General features: G+C 48.4%; 1 protein-coding gene across 1 annotated transcript in view; it reads left to right on the forward strand.

Moving 5' to 3' along the window:
- LOC132470917 (metabotropic glutamate receptor 7) overlaps positions 1–24687 on the forward strand; it is a 42034-nt gene that overhangs the window by 7168 nt on the left and 10179 nt on the right. The window contains 2 exon segments of the mRNA XM_060069849.1: positions 646–942; positions 945–1597. Of these exon segments, the coding sequence (XP_059925832.1) occupies positions 646–942; positions 945–1597 (950 nt within the window).

A 24687-nucleotide genomic window follows, 5' to 3' on the forward strand; every position in this document is an offset into this window, starting at 1 on the left:
TCAAATGAATGCAACAGTAACACAAGTCAATACAAAGGCCTGAAAGGCTAAACGCAAACAATGTTTCCACTCCAGCAATTATTTAGATGAAAGGACGTTATTTTCATCTCTTGTAATGATCCGGGAGGAATTTGCTAATATGGATCTTTCCATAATAGTGTGCTCATTGCATATTAGCAGCGGTCAAGCTCCTAGTCAATAGTGCTGTGACATTAGTATAGCTTAGACACGGTGCTGGAGATGAAACAGTGCTGCATACAGTGCAGAATAACATGAGTTGATTGTGTAGAAAACCAACTTTAAAGACCTTTAAAATAAAACAAGCTGAAAAGCGATGTAGGTATGGCTGGGGGGGATATTCATTAAAGATCTTATTCAATGAATAAGATAATGAGACTCACAAAGAAACGTCAAATCTTCCAATATTTTCTTCTTTTCTTAGCAATAACACATCAGACAACTTCTACTAGAAGTCTGCAACCTAACCTGCAGGCAGCCTCATTGCCCCATCCCTGAACCCACCGTCACTCCCTTTAGATAACAAACCAGCTGCTGCGGTGACCAACCAAAGTGTCCCCCCTGAACCCCTTTGTTGTTGTCGTCCCCCCCCCCCCCCCCCCCCCCCCCCCCCCCCCCCCCCCCCCCCCCCCCCCCCCCCCCAGATCGAGGACATGCAGTGGCCCCGAGGGGAGCTGCAGATCCCCAGCTCGGTGTGCAGCCTGCCCTGCAAGGCGGGCGAGAGGAAGAAGGTGGTGAAGGGCATGCCCTGCTGCTGGCACTGCGAGCCCTGCGACGGCTACCAGTACCAGCACGACGAGTTCACCTGCAAGCTGTGCTCCTACAGCATGCGGCCCAACCCCAACCTCACCGCCTGCCAGCCCATCCCCGTCGTCCAGCTGGAGTGGAGCTCGCCCTGGGCAGTGATCCCCGTGTTCCTCGCCGTGGCGGCATCGTGGCCACCGTGTTCGTGGTGGCCACCTTCGTGCGCCACAACGACACGCCCATCGTGCGCGCGTCGGGGCGGGAGCTGAGCTACGTGCTGCTGACGGGCATCTTCCTGTGCTACGTCATCACCTTCCTGATGATCGCCGAGCCCGACGTGGGCGTGTGCTCCATGCGCCGCGTCTTCCTGGGGCTGGGCATGTGCATCAGCTACGCCGCGCTGCTCACCAAGACCAACCGCATCCACCGCATCTTCGAGCAGGGCAAGAAGTCGGTGACGGCGCCGCGGCTGATCAGCCCCACCTCCCAGCTGGCCATCACCTCCAGCCTGATCTCCGCCCAGCTGCTGGGGGTGTTCATCTGGTTCGGCGTGGACCCGCCCAACACCGTCATAGACTACGACGAGCAGAAGACCATCGATCCGAGTCTGGCGAGGGGGGTGTTGAAGTGCGACATCACGGATCTGCAGATCATCTGCTCGCTGGGATACAGCATCCTGCTGATGGTGACGTGTACGATCTACGCCATCAAGACCCGCGGCGTGCCGGAGAACTTTAACGAGGCCAAGCCCATCGGCTTCACCATGTACACCACCTGCATCGTCTGGCTGGCCTTCATCCCCATCTTCTTCGGCACGGCGCAGTCTGCGGAGAAGGTGAGCTAGACTCTGCGTCGCTTAACCCCCTTAAACCCCTCTTCCGCACTTATTGTGTGTCTGTACGTCCTGGCACTTAATATTTACACTTATTTTATGTCCTTGCACTTAAAAATGGTACTTAGCATTGTCGAACATCTTACCCTAGCCATTGAAAGTCGCTTTGGATATAAGCGTCTGCTTAATGCCCTAAATGTAAATGTAAATGTTTCACTGGTTGGATCGATGACATGATAGAAAGTCGGATGGAAAGTCGGATGGATGGAATGAAGGATGGATTGCTAGATGGATGGATGATGGTTGTGATGCAATGATGGATGGACTGATAGATGGATGCAACGATGAAGGGATGGATGTAAGGTTGGATTGTAGTGAGTCATTCCTTTGAAGTAGGGTTACTTTCTTGACCCTTTTTGTCAATGCAAAATTTTAAAAGTTGAATGTTGAAAATGTAATTTTTTAACAGGATATGCATATGAGCGAGCTTGTACGCATGTATAGATAGAAAGAAAGATGAGTGGCTAGTTAGGAGTGGATGAAGTGAGGGAGGGATGGTAGATTTATGGAAGGATTAATAGTTAGGGATGGAACTGATGAATAATGGATAACGCATGGTTTTGTATTTTAGGCTTTAAATCCATGTTGATTTATTTAAGGATTAGCTTGTAGCCCTGTCTCTTAAGCTACAGTTTGTCGAAGCAGTGCCGGTGAGAGGATCGATTCATAAGCTTGTTCTAAAAGAACCCGTGGCGCTAGCTGCCTATTAGTGCACCCCACGTGCAAATGACTGACGTAATCTAGCTTAAAAGCCTTAATTGTTCAGCGTGTGGTCGTTTTCTGTGAGCGAAACCCCACCTGTCACACAGGAATTATGAATGAGTTGGTCCATACCAACACCCAGTCTCTGAAGAGTGTGTGTCAAGTGGAACATTATTTCATTATTCATAATGAATAGCCCACTGTGTTGTTTGTCATTCTATTAACCTAGAGGAAATCCAGACAGGATTCTTTCTTATCGGCCATGACGAAAAGCTGTGCTGCCATGAATAAATGATTAGCTCTATGACCTGAATCTCAATGAAGTCCCTTTCCTCCGCCCCCCCCCCCCCCCCCCCCCCCCCCCCTGAAAAATGAATGAATGAAAATGTGAAAAATACAGAATAAAGCAAGGGTATCTTATTATTATTTATTATGTGTTATGCCGGATGATCATTTATAGAAAACGTTTTATAAATGATGGTCTGAGTACATTGCTGAAGGCCTGATATTCTTTCCCGAATTAAATGTCTCCTAATGCTAATCACATTTATTTGAGAAGAAATGGATAGCAGAAGAAAACCCCATGAGTGCGGATGTCTTTACATAACAGTTGTGTCTCCTCAGAGGCTCACCGTCCAATAATATTAGCCCTTATTTTTGTATTTTTATTATCTATCTTTTAATTTTATCCGAAGTGACTTCCTGTGAATTCAGATTCCCGCCAGTCAGGGGCAGGTTGGGGTATCTTGCTACACAACACCTTTAGGTAGGCTTGGGAAACTGGGTCTTGAACCCAGAACCTTTCCGCTACACGTTATCCGATAGTCCCCATGCGTCACTGGCCCACAGACAACGTTTGAAACCATAAGCTTGTCACTGCTCTTTGAAGACAGACTGCGGAAGTTTGAGCCTAGTTGAAAGGCTTTCGTTGTAATTTCCTGACCTTTCCGCCTTATTAAAAGTTTTCAGAAATCTTTTCTTCACATCATTGAAGTCATGACCTTAAGTTTTCCGTAAAATGTCAAACGCAATCTGCCAAAACAATGTTTTTAAGGATGTAAATTACTCTATAATGCAATGTTAATAACATTAGTTCTGGCCTTGTCCATGTGGACTGTCATGTAGAATCAACTTTATTAACAGGCAAATGCTTGACATCTGTTTCTTCCGTGCCATTGCTTGTGACATTTGCAGCGTTGGACTTGATGTGTGACATTCAGTGGGCTGGTTATCTGGCCTTCTGGCGTCTGAGGAAGGACAGATTGCTATTCCGGACTCTAGGATGGCTGAGAACCTCATGGAAAAGCTCCAGAGACAGGGAGGGAAGCAGGGAAACTCACTAGCTAACTCGCTAACTCACTAGCTAGCGTTGATGAACGTAAATGCTAATCATCATGTTCGTTAAAATGTATTTTTCTCCCCTGAAGATTAATTCCGATATAGTTACTGTTGAGCTATACATTGTGCGATACCATAGTTTCTAATTCAATACCAATGTATTTTTCTCATGTACTGGAATCACTGTTAACTGTATACTCCTCACATTTTAGTGTAGCTTATACCTCGACGAGAATATTGACGCTGTCCCCTGCTCAGCCATGTGAATATAGTGTCTGTCCACACTATGCAGATGTAGAGACAGGTGGGCGAGGGATACCGAGAGAGTGGTGAAACGAGAGAGAGAGAGTGGTGGAGAGAGAGGTCCATGCACCTCTGTGTAAGTGCCCACCTGTGCATTTTTATAATGTTACGCATGAGTGTAACAACATCTGCTAATTCATGCACGTAGGCACATCATAATGGACCAAAACAAAGGGGTAATCGGGCAGGACCATGTTCGGTTGTGTGTGTGTAGTGCGTGCAACAAGCACTATTGATGACCAGCAGTGTGTGTTCACAGAGGTTTTTACGTGTGTATGTGTGCAAATGCATGTGTGTTGATTTGTTTTTGTGTTTTTCACATTTGAACGGTGTCTATACGGTCTATGTGTATGTGTGTCTGTATATGGGAGTGCGTACCTGTGTGCGAACGGTGTATTTGTGTGTGCGTGTGTGTGTGTGTGCTTATATGCGTGTGTGTGTGTGTGTGTGTGTGTGTGTGTGTGTGTGTGTGTGTGTGTGTGTGTGTGTGTGTGTGTGTGTGTGTGTGTGTGTGTGTGTGTGTGTGTGTGTGTGTGTGTGAGAGGTGGCTGACGTCAGCAGCAATTGGGAGAAGTTGTGACATTCTGGTCGTCTGCAGCTTGTCATTACCTGCCTGGTGCATGCTGGGACTACAGATGAAGGCTGCCGCTGCCCGCCAAAGCACACAAACGCACACACACACACACACACACACACACACAGACAGACACACACAAAATCTTGCAAGCACAGAGATGCAAACCAGACACAAACACACACACGTACCTGTATTCACATAGAGAGGAATACAGGGAAAGTGAGCGACACGGATGGTAGAGAGATGAAGGGAGGCATAGGAGAGAGAGAGGAGAGGGAACCAGGGACAGAGACGACAGCGAAGGAGAGAGAGAGAAGACAGGAAGTAGATAAAAGAGCGAGAAGGTGGGGTTTATGGTGAGAACACGAAACACGATACACATGCATGTATATACAGACATCTGCTCGTGCACGAAATCTCTCACACACACACACACACAGACACACACACGCACACACACACACACACACACACACACACACACACACACACACACACACACACACACACACACACACACACACACACCTACACACATACAATACATTCACATACAAGAATTGATAATAGTGAGGGGTGGAGGAGTGCATGACCACAGATTAACTTGACCATTCTTCACACACACCCCACATGCACACACAAACACACAGGCACACAAACACACACACACACACACACACACACACACACACACACACACACACACACACACACACACACACACACACACACACACACACACACACACACACACACACACACACACACATTGATGTTGAAGACTCATAGGTTCCCCTGGAGGACACCTTCATGTGCAGAGTCTTTCTGCAGTGAAAGGGCGGAACAGAAGGTCAATGGAGAGCTCTGAATGAGCTCCTGGCTGACTTCGGCCGAAGCCTCTTCAAAGAGCTCCAGCCTATATGAGGGAGACGTGATGAATACGGCGTGATGAATGCAGCATGCACGGGCTCACAGTGGACTTCACGCCAGGCTGGTTCCAGGCCGTCGCTCAATGTATTTCCTCGGTACCGCTGGAAAACGCCTCAGCCATATGGAGGTCTGTGGGACTGCAGTGGATCGGTCTGGATTCAGTTCAAGTCATATTCAGTACAACAGATGACAGGCCTATGAAATCTTCTTAGAAATCCCTCATATGAAAGATTACTTCAAATTGATGTAAAATGTAATTAACAATTCAGTTACATTTGCAATCAATACCCATCTCAAATCGATACAATGAACGCTGTAATTCACAATTCAACTCTCAATTCAATTGCTAATTAAATTCCAATCAGACGCACAATAGATACCAAGAGAAGCCAATTGTAAAATGAAGACTGCCTCACATCTCACGGTTATGTGAGAAATCTCACACTCTTAAGTTAATTTCCCTCTCAATTGTTGTTTTAATTTTGGGGGTTTTAATGGTTGAATTGAACAACGACAAGCAGCCAATGAAACCAAGGTAACTCAACCATGTTGCATGTGATGTTGGGTGTACAAAACAACTCACCCTCATCGCATTCTAAGCCCGAACCAACTGAATGCAGCTTGAATGCTATCATGCTAAGAGCTTCATGATTCCAGTGTTTTACCGGGCCTTCGTTAGTTCTGCTCACAGTACCGGGAAGCTAACGTGCTGTTAATGTCCCTCGTGATTAGATTTGACTTTCTTTTTTTGCTTACAGGATGTTGTGCATCCTTCTCTGATTCCATGAATCGCATTCAGGTCACGATAAATGCACCGCCGCCATCGCGTGTTATAGTATGTGTTTATCTATCACAGGCAATAATCTGTGTTCCTTTCACATCTGAGGTCTGTGTCTCTATGTGATCGTGTACCTCTGGAACCCTTCCTCGTGAATGGTGCGATGTTTGCGATGGGTGTTGACTTTAAGTATTTCCTTAAGCCTCAAGCAAACTTTCAAGCCGTGAACAGCCTTGTATCCCAAACAAAAATAGATAAGAACTGTGTGTGATGTGAAACACACACACAAACACACATCGCGCATACAAACACACAAAGCACACACACATACTCTTTCACACGCACACACAAACACACAAAGTGCCTACAAACACACAAAACGCACACAAATACACACTTCCTCACACACAGCCGTATCGCGGCGGTCTCCTCTGGGGCAGTGCGGCTTTGTAATGTCAGATAATGCCCGGGGACTAGAGCCCGGTGGGCTCCGGCCCCCTGTCCACTCCTCACAGTGATAAGAGATGTTTACTGCTCCCTGGACGGGGATTGGCTGTGTCCAAACACAGACCAGAGGTGTACTCTGTGTGCCTGCTGATACGGCTCCCGTGGTTGGCTTATCTGGAGCACAGAGGCAGCTCTCCTTCCCATTGGCCGAGCTGAGGGGCTCACTGTGAAGTGTGTGCTCGGAGGGCGAGCGTGATGGAGTTTATAAAAGGCATTGCTGTGACACTCCTTAAGGTTATGTAGCACCCTCATATAGTTTAATCGTATTATTGTATTGTTGTCTTAGAGTAACAATACAAATACAAATCTTCTTGTCGTGTTTTAGTAGTGTTCTATTGTTTTGGAACATATTCTACTATATATAACACACCAACACACACACACACTCTCACTCACACACACACACCCTCACACACACTCAAACTTACACAAACCACTCCCAATCTCTCACACACACACACACACACACACACACACACACACACACACACACACACACACACACACACACACACACACACACACACACACACACACACACACACTCATGAACACACACACACACACACACACACTCATAAACTGACACACGCACACACACACAAACACAAACACACACCATACAAACACACACCATACACACACACACACACACCACACACACACACACACACACACACACACACACACACACACACACACACACACACACACACACACACACACACACACACACACAAACACACTCGTACCCAAAGTTTGGTATGTAATCAATTCACGTTAGCAAGGCCATGACAGTGGAATAGCGGCTTCACACCGCTACACTGCCGCGCGCCACACTGCCGCGCGCTACACTGCCGCGCGCTACACTGCCGCATGCTATGTGCTAACAGCACGTCGATTCCCCATCAGAACAGGAACGTAGCCCCTGATGCAGCGGAAGGCTGTTTGATTGGAGGGTTGAAAAGTTGACCAATGTCCATTTTTTGTAAAACACTCTGGAACTCTACCCTCGCTCTCTTCAGTGAACAGCTTGCTCCCTCGCTCGCCCATCGTGGGGTTCACAGTGAGCATCGCCCAGGCTAACCCGCTAAACATAGCTCCTGTGGAGCAGCCTTCCACCTGCGCGGCCATTAGCATAATAGCAGTATTTAAAGCTAAGCTGCGTGCAGTGTTATGTAATGCATGTAATGTATGTAAGATGAAGTATAATGTAAACAGGGTCATCGACCGACAAACCAAATGGTATGATAATCGCTTTTAGGCTGATTGCCAAAAGCCCACACGCGCACGCGCATGCAAACACAGACACACAACACAAACGCACACCACACAAACACATGCTCACACATGCGTGCGCAGACAAACACACACACATCGCACACACACATTCTCATACACACGCACGCACGCACGTACGCACGCACGCACGCACGCACGCACACACACACACACACACACACACACATCTGATTGCATTGTAAAACATATTTTAAATCCTTTTGACTCCGACCAGGAATGGAATCGAACCATAAATTAAACCGTATAAAAGACAAAATAGTAGATAGTCTACTACTTGAACCGTGAGCCTCCCCACAGCTGACTCCCAGTCCCCGTCTCGTCTCTGTCCTCGTCTACCCTGGTGTTTATAGCGGGGTGGGGCCCGAGTATGGCTGAATCCCGTCAATATCTTTGTCGGTTGACATTGAAGCCAGCTCCCCCTCGGTGCTCAGCATCAGAGGAGCGCTCGACTCCATGGGGGGGGGTTGTTTACTGCCCACGAGCGATAGACGTCAGAACTGGTATAGACTGCCTCTTTACTCAGATCTTAAAGGAGGGCGCTCTATTGATGCCACTTTAGCGTTGTGCTTTTTGTTCTTTCCCTCCTATCTCACTTTTTCTTTGACCTCTTCTGATAAAGTAATATATCCCTTCTTTACTTACGTTGATAGTTTGTCATCTGCGTTCCTTCATGTCGTTCCCTCTGATTCCTGTCTAGCTATCTCTCATCTGTTCTCTCCTCTTCTCCTCTCTATTTTTGTGTTTATCTTCATATCAAAATGAATACTATTTATGTTGCTCTGTCACTCACCTACTTCCGTCACTCTAATTCCCTTTAACTTCTTCTCATGTCCTTGCAGTCAACCTTCTCTGCCTCTCTCCCTATTCATCTACTTATCCTCCTCTGTCTTCTCTTCATCATTCTTAGTCCCTTCTCCTACTCTGTCTCTTCCTCTCTCTCTCTCTCTCTCTCTCTCTCCTCATCCTCTTCCTCTATCCTCTCTTCCTATGTCTCTTCTCATCCTCTTTCACTTTCATCTCTTCCTCTGTCTCTTCTCATCCTCTGGCATTTTTGCTGACTCTTCTCATCCTCTTCCTCTTTCATTTCTTCCTCTGTCTCTTCTCATTCTCTTCCTCTATCGTCTCTTCCTCTGTCTCTACTCCTGCTTTTTCTCCTCATCTTCCGCTCTCATCTCTTCTTCTGTGTCACCTCCTGTCTTCTCTGTCACATCAGAAATGAACCAAATCTTGTTCTCCAACCACGGGGTCAGGTTAAAGTTCAGGGTCATTTTCAGTCTCTTTTATTTCCACACGGCTAGCCGACTGATGGAATTAACATCAGGAAAGAAGGAATGAGCTTTGTCGGAGTTCACCATCGTGACAACATTACACTCACAGTGTCTTTCTCTCGCTAGTGTCTGTACCTAATCCCCCCCCCCCCCGAACAAATTCCCCTGATCACTCTGTTCCACTGACCTAGGCTGGCAGGCCTTTTGGCCGATCAGTTTTCAGTCCAATGCCCTTCTTACCTCTTAGCATTTACGTAACGTGTCTGTTGGAATCAGTGAAACGCTTGTAAAATCCCTGTGTTTACATGGTTTTGTGTTATGCCGGGACAACACACAGGAGTTGGGCCTGTCTCTTCTGGGAACATGAAAACCTGTACATGCCCACTGATCTGGCAGAAGACCCTCGCCTCATAATGCATTCTCAGCATGGAAGACCAGGCCCCTGGCAGTGGACTGACAGCAGAGGAGGTGGCCGTCTCTGAGGACCAGGGCAGGGGAACGGTTATGATTAGCTGACTGTCTGCGCAACATGGCCTTAGCTTGATTCGTTAGCTTGCTGTTTGCTGCTATACAGGGTCTACTGAATTGGTGGCAGGTTAGATGTCACACTGCATGGATAAACAGGGCTTTGGTTTATAACACTGTGCTGGGTCAATACTTCCTTGAACAGTTGAAAAGAACACAATGATTATTTTTATTGTGTCGTCCGTTCTCTACCATTGAACGCCACGATCATTGCACGTGAGGTGTCTTTGCACCGCGTTATCGGCAAGAGACAAGAGTCCACTCGACGACAACGATCACATCAAAAACCATACTTAGTACGACGATTGTTGAACTGAAGTGCCAGCGTTAACAAATCTCTCACATATTAATGTGACTAGTTGGACATGCGGCAACCCTTGGTCCTCTGGCTCAGGGATGACATCATCAGTGTTAAAAATGTGGAACCAGCAACCTTCTGGCTGGGATTGAGGCACCCGAGCCATTACCCTTTACTTTCCCGTTTATATCGCCAGCCTTTATTTAGTTAGTTCCGTAATGCCGTCGCATTTTAGTCCCCAGAGTCTTACCAGAAGTGGGTTTAACAGAGATTATCATTTGTAATTACATTATGCCATTATTAGATAATATCTTGGTCTTGCTTAAACTGTTGAACCAAATTAATTATCCACAACAGCTGGGGGGAAGGATTTCATGTCTAGCATAGATACGAGGTCATCCCATTACCCCCCACCCCCCCCACGTTATGCTAAACACATCCTTATATACTGTCCATATAGACCAATTATACTTAAGTACATCAAGGAGCAGCAGAGGATCGAAGCCCACACCTGTTCTGATCGGCTGTCGATCTGTCTTCATGAAAAGATGATCACGCTGGCACAGAAACACAGAACAACACAATACAAATAATAGGATTTAGTCGTCTCGCAAATTGGGTTTGTGTCTCGCGGCCTCGGCCAGACTCCAACTGCGGAGGCAACAAGCTAACATTCAGATACCTTGCAGATCTGTGAAGAACAATGTGCCGACTGCCGCATAGCGATATGTATGAACCCATCTACATTACAGACAGTATGCAAAGTGTTTGTGATCTTTTGCTCTGTTTTATTTCCCTTCATCCTTCTGATACATTTTCCTTTTGCTTGTGCATTTCTAGATTTTACTCTCTCTCTCTCTCTCTCTCTCTCTCTCTCTCTCTCTCCCCTCTCTCCCTCTCTCTCTCTCTCTCTCTCTCTCTCTCTCTCTCTCTCTCTCTCTCTCTCTCTCTCTCTCTCTCTCTCTCTCCCTCTCTCCCTCTCTCTCTCTCTCTCTCTCTCTCTCTCTCCCTCTCTCTCTCTCTCTCTCTCTCTCTCTCTCTCTCTCTCTCTCTCTCTCTCTCTCTCTCTCTCTCTTTTCTCCTCCCTGTTGTTCTAGTTCCCAGCAGTGTGTAGTAGTCAATATAACTCGTGGCTCATCAAAGCATCAGTTTGTCTAGACTCGAGAGGCATTTCACCAAGTAGGATAATCTGTTCCCTGTGATTCATTTAACATGAGAATGAATTAATATCCAACTGTAATTCAAAATGTTTCTGGTAACGACGGTACTCGATAGGACTCCGGGTGTCTTACAGTCGGATGTATTGATGATCTCTTACCCTAGGAGTCAAACTCGTGAATTACTTTAACTTTTCTCTGGAGAAATCCATCATTCTCTGGGTCTCTTCTTCATAACACGCACTGGGGACACTGATTCACGCATAAAAACAGACATTTAAAGGTCCCATATTATCCCACCAGGTTTGAGTGAGATAAGCCGTTACAAGCCGTTTAGAATATGCCTCTTCTGACATCACAAGTGGGCGTGTCCACCTAGTTGCATGAAAGATAGATGCGTAACGTTTGCTACTGTCCACTGGCTATGCTGGTAGACTGAACTATCCAGAACACATCTAGGTGGACATGCCCACTTGTGATGTCACTAAAACACAGGAAGAGGCAGAATATCAAAACGGCTTGTAATGGCTAATCACACTCTCACCTGGTGGTATAATTGTGGACCTTTAAATGAATCAATGGCCTCCCAATGAATCGGTCGCGAGGCTACGATAAAGTAAACTTTATCTAATCGAACCCCAAGACGCTCTGAGGAAGAACGCTGTCCCGGAGCCGATCAGGTTCGGCGCAGGCGAGGTAGAGCTGTAATCATGCCGTCTCCTCTCCACTCGGGCCGTGCACAGAGAACGCTTCATGATGGAAGGGCTGTGATTGCCCACTTTCAACCCTTCTTTTTAGCTTCTTCTTTTTTTTTTTTTTGATTGCTTAGATCATTGCCGTGCTCTTGCGTCCCCTCTCGATGCGGCGGCTGCCGGAGTCGGCCCCACAGTCCCACAGTCACACCGTCACGGTCACACGATCACACGTTCCCCCAGTCGCCGAACCCATTCGGATGTCGTACGGTAATCTCGCCCCGCGGGGCCGCGGGATCGCAAGCCGACGATGAGTGTCAATCACCGCTGCACTGCCAAGCTCATCTCAATCCACTTGTCCGCTCTCGCTGTCTCTGTCTCTCTCGCTGTCTCTCTCACTCTTTCGCTCTCTCTCTCCCTTTCTCGCCGTCTCTCTCTTTCTCTCTCTCTCGCTCTCTCGCTCTCTCGCTCTCTCACTGTCTCTCTTTCTCTCTCTCGGTCCCTCGCTCTCACTCCCTCTCTCGCTGTCTCGCTCGCCCTCTCTTGCTCTCTCTCGCTCACTCTCTCTCTCTCGTTCACACTCTCTCCCTCCTAAATTTCCCCTCTCCTCCCATTTCCTGTCGTCTGCTCTTCCAGCACTCAGTTTTGCCGCCTAGTGTTTCTATCTTACCAATCTTTTCACAGTTCAGGTTTTTTCATGGAAAGAAAGTTTGATGTTAACTTTGGTGACTCGCTCCTCTGTTTTTAACTTTTTATTTTACAATCTCCCCCCGATAGCCCCGTTCCCTGTTTTTGTAATTCTACGGAATCGTCCATTCTTTTGTGGAATTCCGCTCCACTCAACTCTATCCTCACCGATTCGTACCAATTTATCCTCTGTATACTCCTCTTCTATTCTCCTTACTCCTCATCCCTGCTTTTAAAACCTGCTTATTGCAGCCCACTCACACACACAGAAAGCATGAGGGTTTGACGGCTGTTTTTACGGGCGAATTGTCAGAAAAATCGACTATACAAAAAAACAGGGGTATACATTTACTCTTCCTGGACTGAAAAAAAATGTATCGCTGTTTGCCAAGTGTTTTGCAAATACTGCTGCAAAGAATGTGAAATTAATATGTAGAATGTGAGACAGGGACTCTGAGGCGGATTAACGGTTCTATACAGAGACGATTTTATACAGGTATACATAAAAATGTTAAAGCCTTTGAAACATGTTTAATCCTTTATCAATGTATGAACCTTCATTCCTGTAAAAGCCTTTCAAATATAAAAACGCTTTTCACACATGTGAAAGCCTTTAAGCATAACGCTTCCCCATTCAACACAAAAAATACGCATCACTCCAACAGCCCATGATGCCAAGTCACTCCCTCCGGCTCCATCCTTAGCGTGCCTCGGCGTGGGTCTCCAGCTCAATCTGCTCCACATCACACCTGGCGTTCCCACGGCAGCGGCCCTGGGCCCGGTCCGGGCCAGATTGATTCAGTCGCGCCGCATGCTGCTGTTCCGCTGTCCTGGTTTACTGCTTCACCATCGAGGGATCCAGTGGCCTCACCCGGAGCGGCCCTGCCTGCATAGAGACCCTCGGCCCGAAGGAGAGGGAAGAGGGAGGGCTCATGGATGAGGAGGCTGAACATGTGCCACCCGTTCTCTGGTGAGGTCTGCTCTCCGGTTTACAGGGGGAACAGATTCATTGGAAGCGACGGCGAGTCTGTACAATAGGCTTTAATCCGTGTCGTGGATTTGTTCATTTGTCGGGGACAATGTACGACAAGGCATTCGTCTCGGAGCGAAGGGATGCTTTGTACCGGATTAAAGCATCTTGTTTACCCATCCAAATAAATGTTTAATTGAATTAAATGATTTAGAGTTGGATGTTACTAATGAGCAGGTTGTGTTTAGGGCATTTTTCCTCAAGGATACCAATAGACAGACTGCAGGGATCAAACCCAGGACCTTTCTGCTTGGACTCAAATCTCCTAATCTCTAGATTATTATGATTGCGATAGAGAGGTGTGTGTGTGGAAAATGAGCAGTGATGTAATTGGCAGAAAACTATCAAGTCTGTACATTAAGACATACACACACACACATACACACACACACACACACACACACACACACACACAGGTAACCTAGACTGAACATATTATGGAGAAACTACAAACAAGAATAGACATCGTGAGAGAGAGAGAGAGAGAGAGAGAGAGAGAGAGAGAGACAGAGAGAAACAGAGAGAGACAGAGAGAGACAGAGAGACACAGAGAGACACAGAGAGACACAGAGAGACACAGAGAGACACAGAGAGAGAGAGAGAGAGAGAGAGAGAGAGAGAGAGAGAGAGAGAGACAGAGAGAGACAGAGACAGAGACAGAGAGGCGTAATGAAGAATGATGACGACAGGAAGCGGCGGCGGCGGCGGGGTCGGCCTGCGGCGCTGGCTGGCTCCGGGTCGCCTCCGGCTCGCCCCCCGTGGATCATCGTTAGACGCCCGGTGCATCAACCAATCAATCATCAAGCTGCTGCCGGGCTGGCCCCGCCCCCGCCCGGCCGTATGGGGCCCCGTGAGGCCCCTCTCGGGCCCCTCTCAGGCCCCTCTCGGGCCCCTGCGGCGCACCTGGGTCCCCCGGGGACACTTATATCTCCATGTAGTCATGGAGCAGGTGCCTTTCATCCGAAGTGACCTCAATCACAAAAGCTCTCCATACAGGGAGACAACCAACGCACACAGGGCGTCAGGGCCAGCGCTCGGCAATTATTGCCTTATTTGCCTTATTTAGTCAATTAAAATACACGAAACAAACGTAGAAGGGAGGGGGCGCGGGAGCAATCGCCAGGGCACCCGAAACCGTCACCGTAGTACGCAGGACAATGCAACACCTCCCCCCCCCCCCCCCCACAATGCAACAACCCCCCCCCCCCCCCCCCTCGGAAGACCTGTCCAGGGCGCAAGTTGATGTCGAGTCGCCTAGGGCGCCGAAACAGCCAGCGCCGGCCCTGCAGTGCATCCCGACGCACCGAGCGACGCGCGATCGAACACTAGAACTCTGCAAGGAAAGCAGATCGTTGGCGGTTTTTTTTCTCGCGTGTTTAGTTTAGAACAGGCGGCGTAGTTTAATCGTGCGGTGGATTTATTACTTTTCTTTTCGTTCCGCAACGGGGCGGTCACGTTCCCTGCGCTGGGCTCGTCGATCATGTGCGCGCGCCTTAAGGACGCTCAGACGACGGTGAGGGAGTCGGCACGAACGCTGCCGTCCCCAGGGGGCGCCACTTCAGTGCGTCATGACTGAGCAGAGCGGGCCTCCTCGTCCTCCAAGGATCGTCGGAGGGGCCATCACTCATAGGTTCTTGCCGCTGATGAGCGTCTCCCAGTGACCGGTCGTGGAGGTGTCGTGGAGACACTCGTGAGAATGTGCTAAGGACCCCGGAGGGAGGGTAGCGTTGTTAGCTCTCGTAATGAACAAACAAAAGGGCTCTCCTCGTAAACCGGTTGGTGTTCATTATTAGGGAGGGCGCATTTGTCTGAGGGTGGGGTTCAATGCCTGGAGGCGACAATAGGGGGCAGGACAGTTGGGTGGTCAGGATGTCCGACACCCTGACCCTGAAAGGTTGTGGGTTGGAACCCTTATGTCTGCAGTATACCTGCAGGCATCCTTGAGCAATCCTTTGTCAATTCACTGCGATGGTCAGACGCTGCAGACACATGGAGTCAGGACGGTGTTAGAGGCCGACGGACAACGCCTTCCGGACGGCACGGGACGGAATGGCAGGACGGTAACGCCGTGACTGTTTCCGGTAGAAAAGGTTTTAGACAGGCCTCCCCTCATTATGTCCTGCTCTCGTCCACTAAAAACGATGTCCGGTTTGCCCTTCTACCTTCCATGTGAAGGCGGCGTCAGTTGCTTCAGTTAAAGACGTCCGATAGATTCACATTTAGGGCGTTTAACAGACTCTTTTATCCAAAGCGACGGTTCATATGCACATTCACACACCGACGGCGGAGTCAACCACGCAAGGGGGACAGCCAGCTGGTCAGGAGCAGTTAGGGCGAGGCGTCTCGCTCAGGGACACCTCGACACCCTGCGAGGAGCTCGGGGTTTGAAATCAGCAACCTTCCAGTTACTAATCAACCGGCTCTACCTCCTGAGCTAATCCCCCCCAGCGATCCTCCACATGACTTAAAAGAAGAGAGGAGAAGATGAGAAGTGTGAAGTAGTTTTGCCGCCGTTTGAGGTACGATTCTCAACATCCCCTCTGCCTCATCTATATTAACAGAAGTGTTTTTTAGGTGGAAAATGACCTCGTAAACCAGAGCTCGGCGTGCGCTCGGGTTCCGTTGCGAAGGGCCACTTTGTCACCGGCTGTGGTGTTGATTCGCCATTATAAGCCATTTCAAAGTCCTCCCTCTGGTGACATCACACCTGGTGGTAAAATAGGAGCCCTTTATTCTGCCAGGCACATCTCGTCCCCCTGTGGTTGGAACCAATATCAAATTAAAACCTCTACACAAAGGAAGTTAACCGTCATTCTCTCAGACTCAACTAGGAGTTCAGTACAAGAATTGTATAGGATGCAGTGACTATTTCTGTGTATTATCAACTGAGTACCTTATAAAATTTGTTCGGGGAACAATTATTAGGTTATCATGAGCAATTATCATGGGTTTCACAGTGGAAAATATATTCCGATACAAGTGCATATGTATATACTGTGGTAACCCGCTCCTTGAATGAGCCGGGTTACCGGTACAAACGACGCGTTTGTAGTAGGTTAAAGCCATTCCAGGCATTTATTATACAATCACTTCAATCCACCAGGGTTCTCACGGTCTCTAGGGCCTCCGTGGGCCTCTAGGCTCTCTTGCTGCCACGAGCCCTTCCTTCCTGCACCCGACCCGTGCTGTGCTGTGCTGTGCCTCCTTTTAACATGGCTCCCGTGCTTTCGGCCAGGTGTCCCCCAATCACCCTGATTGGGGTGCCGAAAGGGCTGCTCTCTCTCGCCGGCTGGTGGGTGGGGGTGGTACACCCCGTCCTCTACGGTACCCCGGGCCCGTCCAGGCCGAGGACCACGTGGCGGGATGCCACAATACACACACACACACACACACACACACACACACACACACACACACACGCACACACACACACCTTAACACTATCTTCCCCAGCTATGCTATGTGAAATATAGCCGTTTCCATTTAGGTCAATAAACCCTCGTCCCCTTCACTGAGATTAAAACTCAATCTTGTCCATTAGCACCGTATTGCGGCGGACAGGGAAGGTCAGGCCTGCTTGTGCTAGCGCGGGAGCATGTAGCATCACAACAGGAAGTGATTGATTACTTCCTGTCACCTTCTCCGCTAGCACGCATCAATCAATCACCTCAAAATGTTATCGCCCGATCTGGACTTTAAAGTGCAGCGCACACCGTGTTGTGACACGGGGACCAGCGGAAGGGACTGTTAGCCCAACACCCATGCATTTAGCTCAGGTTTATGTACCATTAACATGCTACGTCAAGGCACTGAAAACAATAGCACTTAGCATTGTGTAGTGTCTTATCCTAGCTATCTCTGTTGTATCCGGGGAACGGGTTAACTTTACAATTGTTTTTGAAGCAGTACGTTGATAGATGAAGCCAAGATTAAATTCAGCGTTAAATCCAGCAGGAACAGCGTTGCCACCTGTGTCTTACATGCAGTTTGCAGTCAAATCTTCTTGGATGTTCAGTAAGGATGTTCATTAAAAACAAGTGCCAAACCTTAGCTAAACAACAATATATCGCTGTCGGTACAGTAAGGATGTTCACAGAACCAAGTGCTTGGCACTTGGTTCTGTGAACATCCTTACCGTACAGACAGCGATATATTCTTGTTTCTCTTTCTTCTGACAATGTTCTTATTTGAAGCCGCTTTGGATGTGAGCGTCTGCTAAACGCCCTAAATGTAAAATGTAAATCTATTAAGTCGTCCTCAGGTTATTCCACAGTCTACCTGTAGGAATCCGTGAGCATGATGCTAAGCCCCTACCTGATGCATCTGTATTTCCGTATCCACCGCATTGAATGAAGTCATCTGACAAGCTGCTTCACTAGTACATGACTGCAGCTGCTCAACATTCCTGATGTCAATCTCAGCCTAATAATTAAAGAATGAAGTAAATAATGAAAGAACGCGGACTCATTAGCCTAATTGCATCGCATGCCTTTTAAGCTAAGCCGTGTGCTTCATCATGCATGCTACACGTATAGATGCAGTGAGGCACGTGAAGTTGAGTGGTAGCTTAGCATGAACGACGTCATGGTACATCGGTTAACATGAGAGCACGCGCTCTCATTCTGTCACCCCGATGGTGCACCGTAGAGCTACGTGCACGGTGCGCCCATCGGCATGTGGCGTACCAGTAGGCGTTTCGCCTGAGTGCACAGACGCCCAGACGCACACGGTTGATTTAGAAGGTGCATTTATGCTTAATGACTGACAGTGATTTACTTTGTTGGACGTATCATTAATGAGCAGGTAGGAGCATCTTTGCTCAAGGATGCCTATACAGGCAGACTGGGGACATTGGGAATCAAACACGGAACCTTTGGGCCTGGATTGAGCCAAACCACCTGACTTACCTACAACATTCTGAATTGTCTTTAAATCTCTTAGACACTGTAATACTTAATTAAATAAATAAGTATTACAAAGTGAGGAATAGGAAATAATAAGACTTTGAGAGTCACTTCCCTGGCAAAGCCATGAGCAAATACCAACATGCTCCTCTCCGAGCGGGAAGCCGTCAACAGAATGATTCTGCCTCTGTGTCGCCAAACAATTTATAATTAAAACATCAATCATCCGAACAGCAGTGAAAGGAAGGACGAAAAAACCGGGCGAACAGAGAGAAGACCCTGCTGCTGTTGTGTCTGAGCTCTGAGTCAGTCCCCGCAGTCTCCCCAACGTCATAAGCCTTAACACTCTGTGGCTACGGCTGGACGGACGGACGGACACTGGCAGGATATGGGACTCGCTTTGACAGTTCGGAGTCATTGATTTTGTTGGGGGGGTCTTTTGTTGAAGGGGGGCTGTCAATACTGCCCCTCTGTAAAGTAAATGGACCTTTTCATTTGTGCGTGAGTGTGTGTGTGTGTGTGTGTGAGAGAGAGATTGCAAGTGTTTGTGTGTGTTTGCGTGTGTGCATGTGTGTGTGTGCGTGTGTAAGAGAGAGACTGTGTGTCTCTGTGTGTGTGTGTGTGTGTGTGTGTGTGTGTGTGTGTGTGTGTGTGTGTGTGTGTGTGTGTGTGTGTGTGTGTGTGTGTGTGTGTGTGTGCGTTTATGTGTTTGTATGTGTGAGAGGAACACTGTGTGTGTGTGTCTGTTTGAGTGTGTTTGTGCGCATGGGTATGTGTGTGTGTCGGGGGTGTGTGTGTGTGTGTGTGTGTGTGTGTGTGTGTGTGTGTGTGTGTGTGTGGTTGTGGTTGTGTCTGTGGCCTTGAAATTGCAAAAACTTCCTACAATTCAAAGCCAAGGTCTTTCTACATCTCTCCTATTCTCTTTTGTGCAAACTTTTCTGTCTTTTATGTGTGAATACATAGGGGACCCACAAACACCACTGACACGCACGCACACACACCCACAGATACACATACACACACACACACACACACACACACACAACCCCCCCACACACACACACACACACACACGCACACGCACCACAACAACGCACGCACACAGACACACACACACACACACACACACACACACACACACACACACACACACACACACACACACACACCCATCCCCCCGAACATGTGCCCGTGTGTTTCTCCTTGTTGCTCATCACATCAGCCGTCTTCCCCGACATGCTTCTCAACATGTTTCAGTGGCCTGGTCGGCTCTCAGCCTCCTCCGGTAGCAGGCGTTGGACCGACACCCTGCTGTCTCCCACGTCCGCACTCTGCTGAAATCATCCCTCTCTCTCCCCTCCTCCCCAACTCCTGAAACCCTCCTCTACCCTGCATCTCTTCTCCTCCCTCTTTATGAAGCTCCCTCTCCTACCCCCCCCCCCCCCCCGCCTCCCCCCCCCCCCCCCCCCCGCCTCCCTCTGGTGCTGCCTCTCATTCTGCATTCTCTCCTGCTTTCACTCATCTTTTTCTTGTCTTAACCCCTCTTTCTTTCATCCCTCCTTCCATTCCTCTTCTTCCTCCCCCCCTTTCCTCTGCTCTTCTTGTCCATTTCATTTAATCTCAGTTCCTTCTTTGAACCGTATATTCATTTTCATCTCATCTTGTCTTCCCCCTCCTCCCTCCTCCTCCCACTCCTCCACTTCCTCCCTCTCCTCCTCCTCCTCCTCCTCCCCTTCCCCCACCTCCTCCACCTCCTCCTCCTCCTCCTCCCCCTCCCCCCCTCCCACCTCCTCTCTCTATATGCTGCGACATCAGTGTTTAAACCAGATGCAAATTTTCTAACAAGCATATCGGATTTGAATATGATTACTATAGGTGGAATATCTTTTACATATTTGTGGAATATTATTAACCTAGATAGATTACTATTATTACCATATATGTTTGAGTGTGTCAGTAATGGCCTACACAATTCAAACTGCTGTACAAAATGCTTTTTATAATGAACAAACTCAATTGAATTGAAGTGAAGTGCAGGCCTTGTACCTGCTTGTTGCTTGTCGCGTTCAAACTGGAGACTGAAACGCTCTGTTGAACGTAAACTTCCTCCCCTCGGATTACATTTATCTGCACATCTATACGCGTTTAACAGAGTACCTGTGTACCTGCCTGCTGCTGATGCTGCTTACCTCGGGCGCTGCGGAGATGTACCAAACGTGTTCGAATCAAAGACGAGGAGTCGCGTCTTCCTCGGGCGCGACGCCCAGAGAATCTCGTAAGCTTTGTGTTAGCTTTGCGTTAGCTTTGTGTTAGCTTTGTGTTAGCTTTGCGTTAGCTTTGGGTTAGCTTTGTGTTAGCTTTGCGTTAGCTTTGTGTTAGCTTTGTGTTAGCAGAGCAGCCGCTACGACGCGCGGAGCCGCTTCCCTCCGCACACGTTCGTCTCCACGGCGCTCTGAGGTGTCCAGCCGGGCCAGCGAGCCTCCTGCCCCCCCGCCAGGTCGATGTTATTCCCGTTACCGAGTTACTGCTGCTGGGTCCTGCTAGGCTCCCCATGGGGTCGCCACTCTGTGGGAATGTGTATGTGCGTGTGTGTGTGCGTGTGTGTGTGTGTGTGTGTGTGCGTGTGCGTGTGTGTGTGTCTACGTTTGTGTGGGCTTGTGTGTGCGTGTGTGTGTGTGTGTGCGTGTGCGTTTGCGTGTGCCTGTGCGTGTGTGTGCGCGTGTGCGTGTGTGTGTGTGTACGTTTGCGTGTGTGTATGTTTCTGTGTGTGTGTGTGTGCGCGTGTGTGTGCGTGTGTGTGTGCACGCGTCACATGTATGTGTGTGCGTGCATGCATGCGTGTGGGCTTGTGTGTGCGTGCAGGTGTGTGTGTGTTTGTATGTGCGTGTCTGTGGAAGGAGCGATTACTTTCTATGAGTAATGTAAAACATCAACCAATTGACTTTAATAGAATAAAAATTGACTACAGAGAATAGAATAGAATAGAATAGAGAGAATCGGATAGACTAAACATAATAATATGGGGATGAATAGAGTGAATACAATTCAGAGAGAGAGTAGATTGAACGTGAGCCCAATGAGAAACGAAGAGGAATCAAGACACTGAAATAGAATAGAACATTTCGAATAGATTAGAGGTAGTTAAATATAATAGAGCACAGAAGGGGGATGTAAGAGGAAATATAATAGAATGTAAAGATATAATGAGTACGAGTGTGCGGGTGAGCTGCCATTGTTTTACATGAGAAGTTGTCAAAACAACCAGTAAGGCGATACTGGAGGAAAGGAGTATGAATCACCATGAATATCAACTCTCTATTGGCACACACTGACAGTGCACCAGCTCTCCCACGCACAGATTCATATCGTTCCCTCGTTCCCTCTCAACGCCCCCCCCCCCCCCCCCCCCCCCCCCTGTTTAGGGATTCCCTCGAAGGCCAATTAAAATACTTTGTTAGGAACCCCTCCCCGAACCCCGCTAGGGCGATGACACGCTCCTCAAAGGCATGACAGACTGATGGAGAAAAGGCGGGAAGCATGACAAACAGCGGTGTCAGACGTGCTCCAACGAAGACGCTAACAACAGCTAACTGATCACCGTACAGTCGGTGACGGAGCCTGCCTTTTGCGTGTGTTACACGTACGGGCTTGAGATCAATGTGAGACAGTTGTCTCCAGTATTCTGTGTTCTTTGATGAGCTGTTTGTGGTTTGGAAAGGGGTGGAACCGTGCTGGAATAGGCCTAGAAGTCGCAGCGATTTGCTCAGCTTTTTGAAAACATCACCATATTGATGGGTGATTGTATAAATGTAAAATGTATGTTGCTCCTAACTTTATCTTCCATATCTTCTTCTACTTTCTATATTTTCTTCTGTTAACTCCTTGCTGTGAGAGATGATGCTGTGTGTCTTCTGTAGCAAGTTCTGTGTGAAAGGTGGTCATTCTCAACTGTCAACTGTCAACTGTCAACCGTCAACTGAAAAGGTAATTAATTATTAATGGATTTAAAGAAAGAAAACACAATTTTAACGTCAAAGCTGTCTCGATTTAATCCACAGTGTCAATAGCTACTCTGCATGTGGGACTTTGTGCGAAAAGGTCTACACAAAAGCAGCATTTATTTGTATAACCGGATGGAAATGGGATGGAAATGGAAATACATTTTCTTTAGAGGCTATCGCCTGACATATATTATGGAGGTCTATCAAACAAACAGATTTATATTTATTTCTGCTTCCAACCAATGGAAATGTAGAACAGTTGTTGGGACAACATTTTCTGGTTTTGACCACAGCAACCTACTTAAAATTTGTGAAACAGCGTGATAAAACAGAGAAATTTAAATTATTGTTTTTCCCTTCGCTGGTGAGGCCATCATTTCAATTTCAATTTATTGCCAATTTTATGTTAAATAAATGTTCATGGCACAGGTTTATTTCAAAGCAACCTTCGAGGGACTCTTGGTAAAGGTTTTTACTTAAGACTAGACAGACAATATGAACGCAAAGAATGCTTTCATTTCTGCCTGAATACCCAATGGAATGTGGATCTACCTGAGAGGTTTTTTTTGTTGTCGGCCTACGTTTAATAAAAGGCAAAATCCAGTGTATGTTCAAAATCAGCAACAGTTGAACGCCTATGTTGTGTTAGGTTTAATATCCGTATTGCCCGTGGTTTTATCTTTGTATTAGATGCTGCACACACCAGGAACATTGGTGATATTACACAGCTTAACAACATCAATGTGGCCTACAGTGAACTGACTACAGTGACAGGTGTCCAGGACATCCAGTGTGTGTGTGTGTGTGTGTGTGTGTGTGTGTGTGTGTGTGTGTGTGTGTGTGTGTGTGTGTGTGTGTGTGTGTGTGTGTGTGTGTGTGTGTGGGGGGGGTGGGGGGGGGTTGCATGTGTGTCTTGCAATTCCTATGAATTATTCTAAGGTTTTCAGACTGTGAGCTTGCATGTCTCCCCTTCCGTTAGTGCAGCTAGAGCACAAGTGTGTGTGTGTGTGTGTGTGTGTGTGTGTGTGTGTGTGTGTGTGTGTGTGTGTGTGTGTGTGTGTGTGTGTGTGTGTGTGTGTGTGTGTGTGTGTGTGTGTGTGTGTGTGTGTGTGTGTGTGTGTGTGTGTGTGTGTGTGTGTGTGTGTGTGCGCGCGCGCACGTGCGTGCGTGCCCCCGGTGTTTTATTTCTTAATTGAACACATTTAACACAAACTCTGTCCTCTGTGGAGGAGGGTCTGCTGTCAACCCCCACTTACCATGACTCCCTGGGTCTCTCTCTCTCTCTCATATCTATCCCTCCATTCTCTCCCCCGCTCTACATTTATCTCTCTTTTCATCTCCCCCTAAGCTCTGCCCACCATCCCCTCTCCTCCTCCTCCTCCTCCTCCTCCTCTCTTCATCCTCTCCATCCTCCCCCTCCACTTGCTCTCCCTCCTCCTCCTCTCTCTCCCCTACTCATCCTCTCTCCTCTTTTCTCGCCTCCTCCCTTCCCTCCTTCTCTCTCCTTCTCCTCCTCCCTCCCCCTCCTCCTCTCCCTCCTCCTCCCTCCCCCTCCTCCTCTCTCTCCCCCTCCTCATCCTCTCTTCTCCTTTCGCTCCTCCTCCTCTCTCCCCGCCCTCCGCTCTCTCTCTCTCCTTCCTCCTTTCTCTCCTCCTCCTCTCTCTCCCCCTCCTTCTCCTCCTCCCTCCCCCTCCTCCTCTCTCCCCGTCCTCCTCTCTCCCCGTCCTCCTCTCTCCCCGTCCTCCTCCTCCCTCCCTCTCCTCCTCTCTCTCCCCCTCCTCTCCCTCTCCCTCCTCCTCTCTCCCCGTCCTCCTCTCCTCTCCCTCCTCCTCTCTCCCCGTCCTCCTCTCTCCCCGTCCTCCTCTCTCTCTCTCCGTGTCGGGATGGTTTGTATAAGCTAAGACACTGCCACCACAAGGCCGCTGCCCAGCCAGGGACCAAGGGGGCCAGGGGCCAAGGGGGCCAGGGGCCAAGGGGGTCAGGGGCCAAGGGGGCCAGGGACCAAGGGGGCCAGGGGCCAAGGGGGCCAAGGGG

The sequence above is a fragment of the Gadus macrocephalus genome, chromosome 13, assembly GCF_031168955.1.
Source record: "Gadus macrocephalus chromosome 13, ASM3116895v1".
NCBI lineage: Eukaryota > Metazoa > Chordata > Actinopteri > Gadiformes > Gadidae > Gadus > Gadus macrocephalus.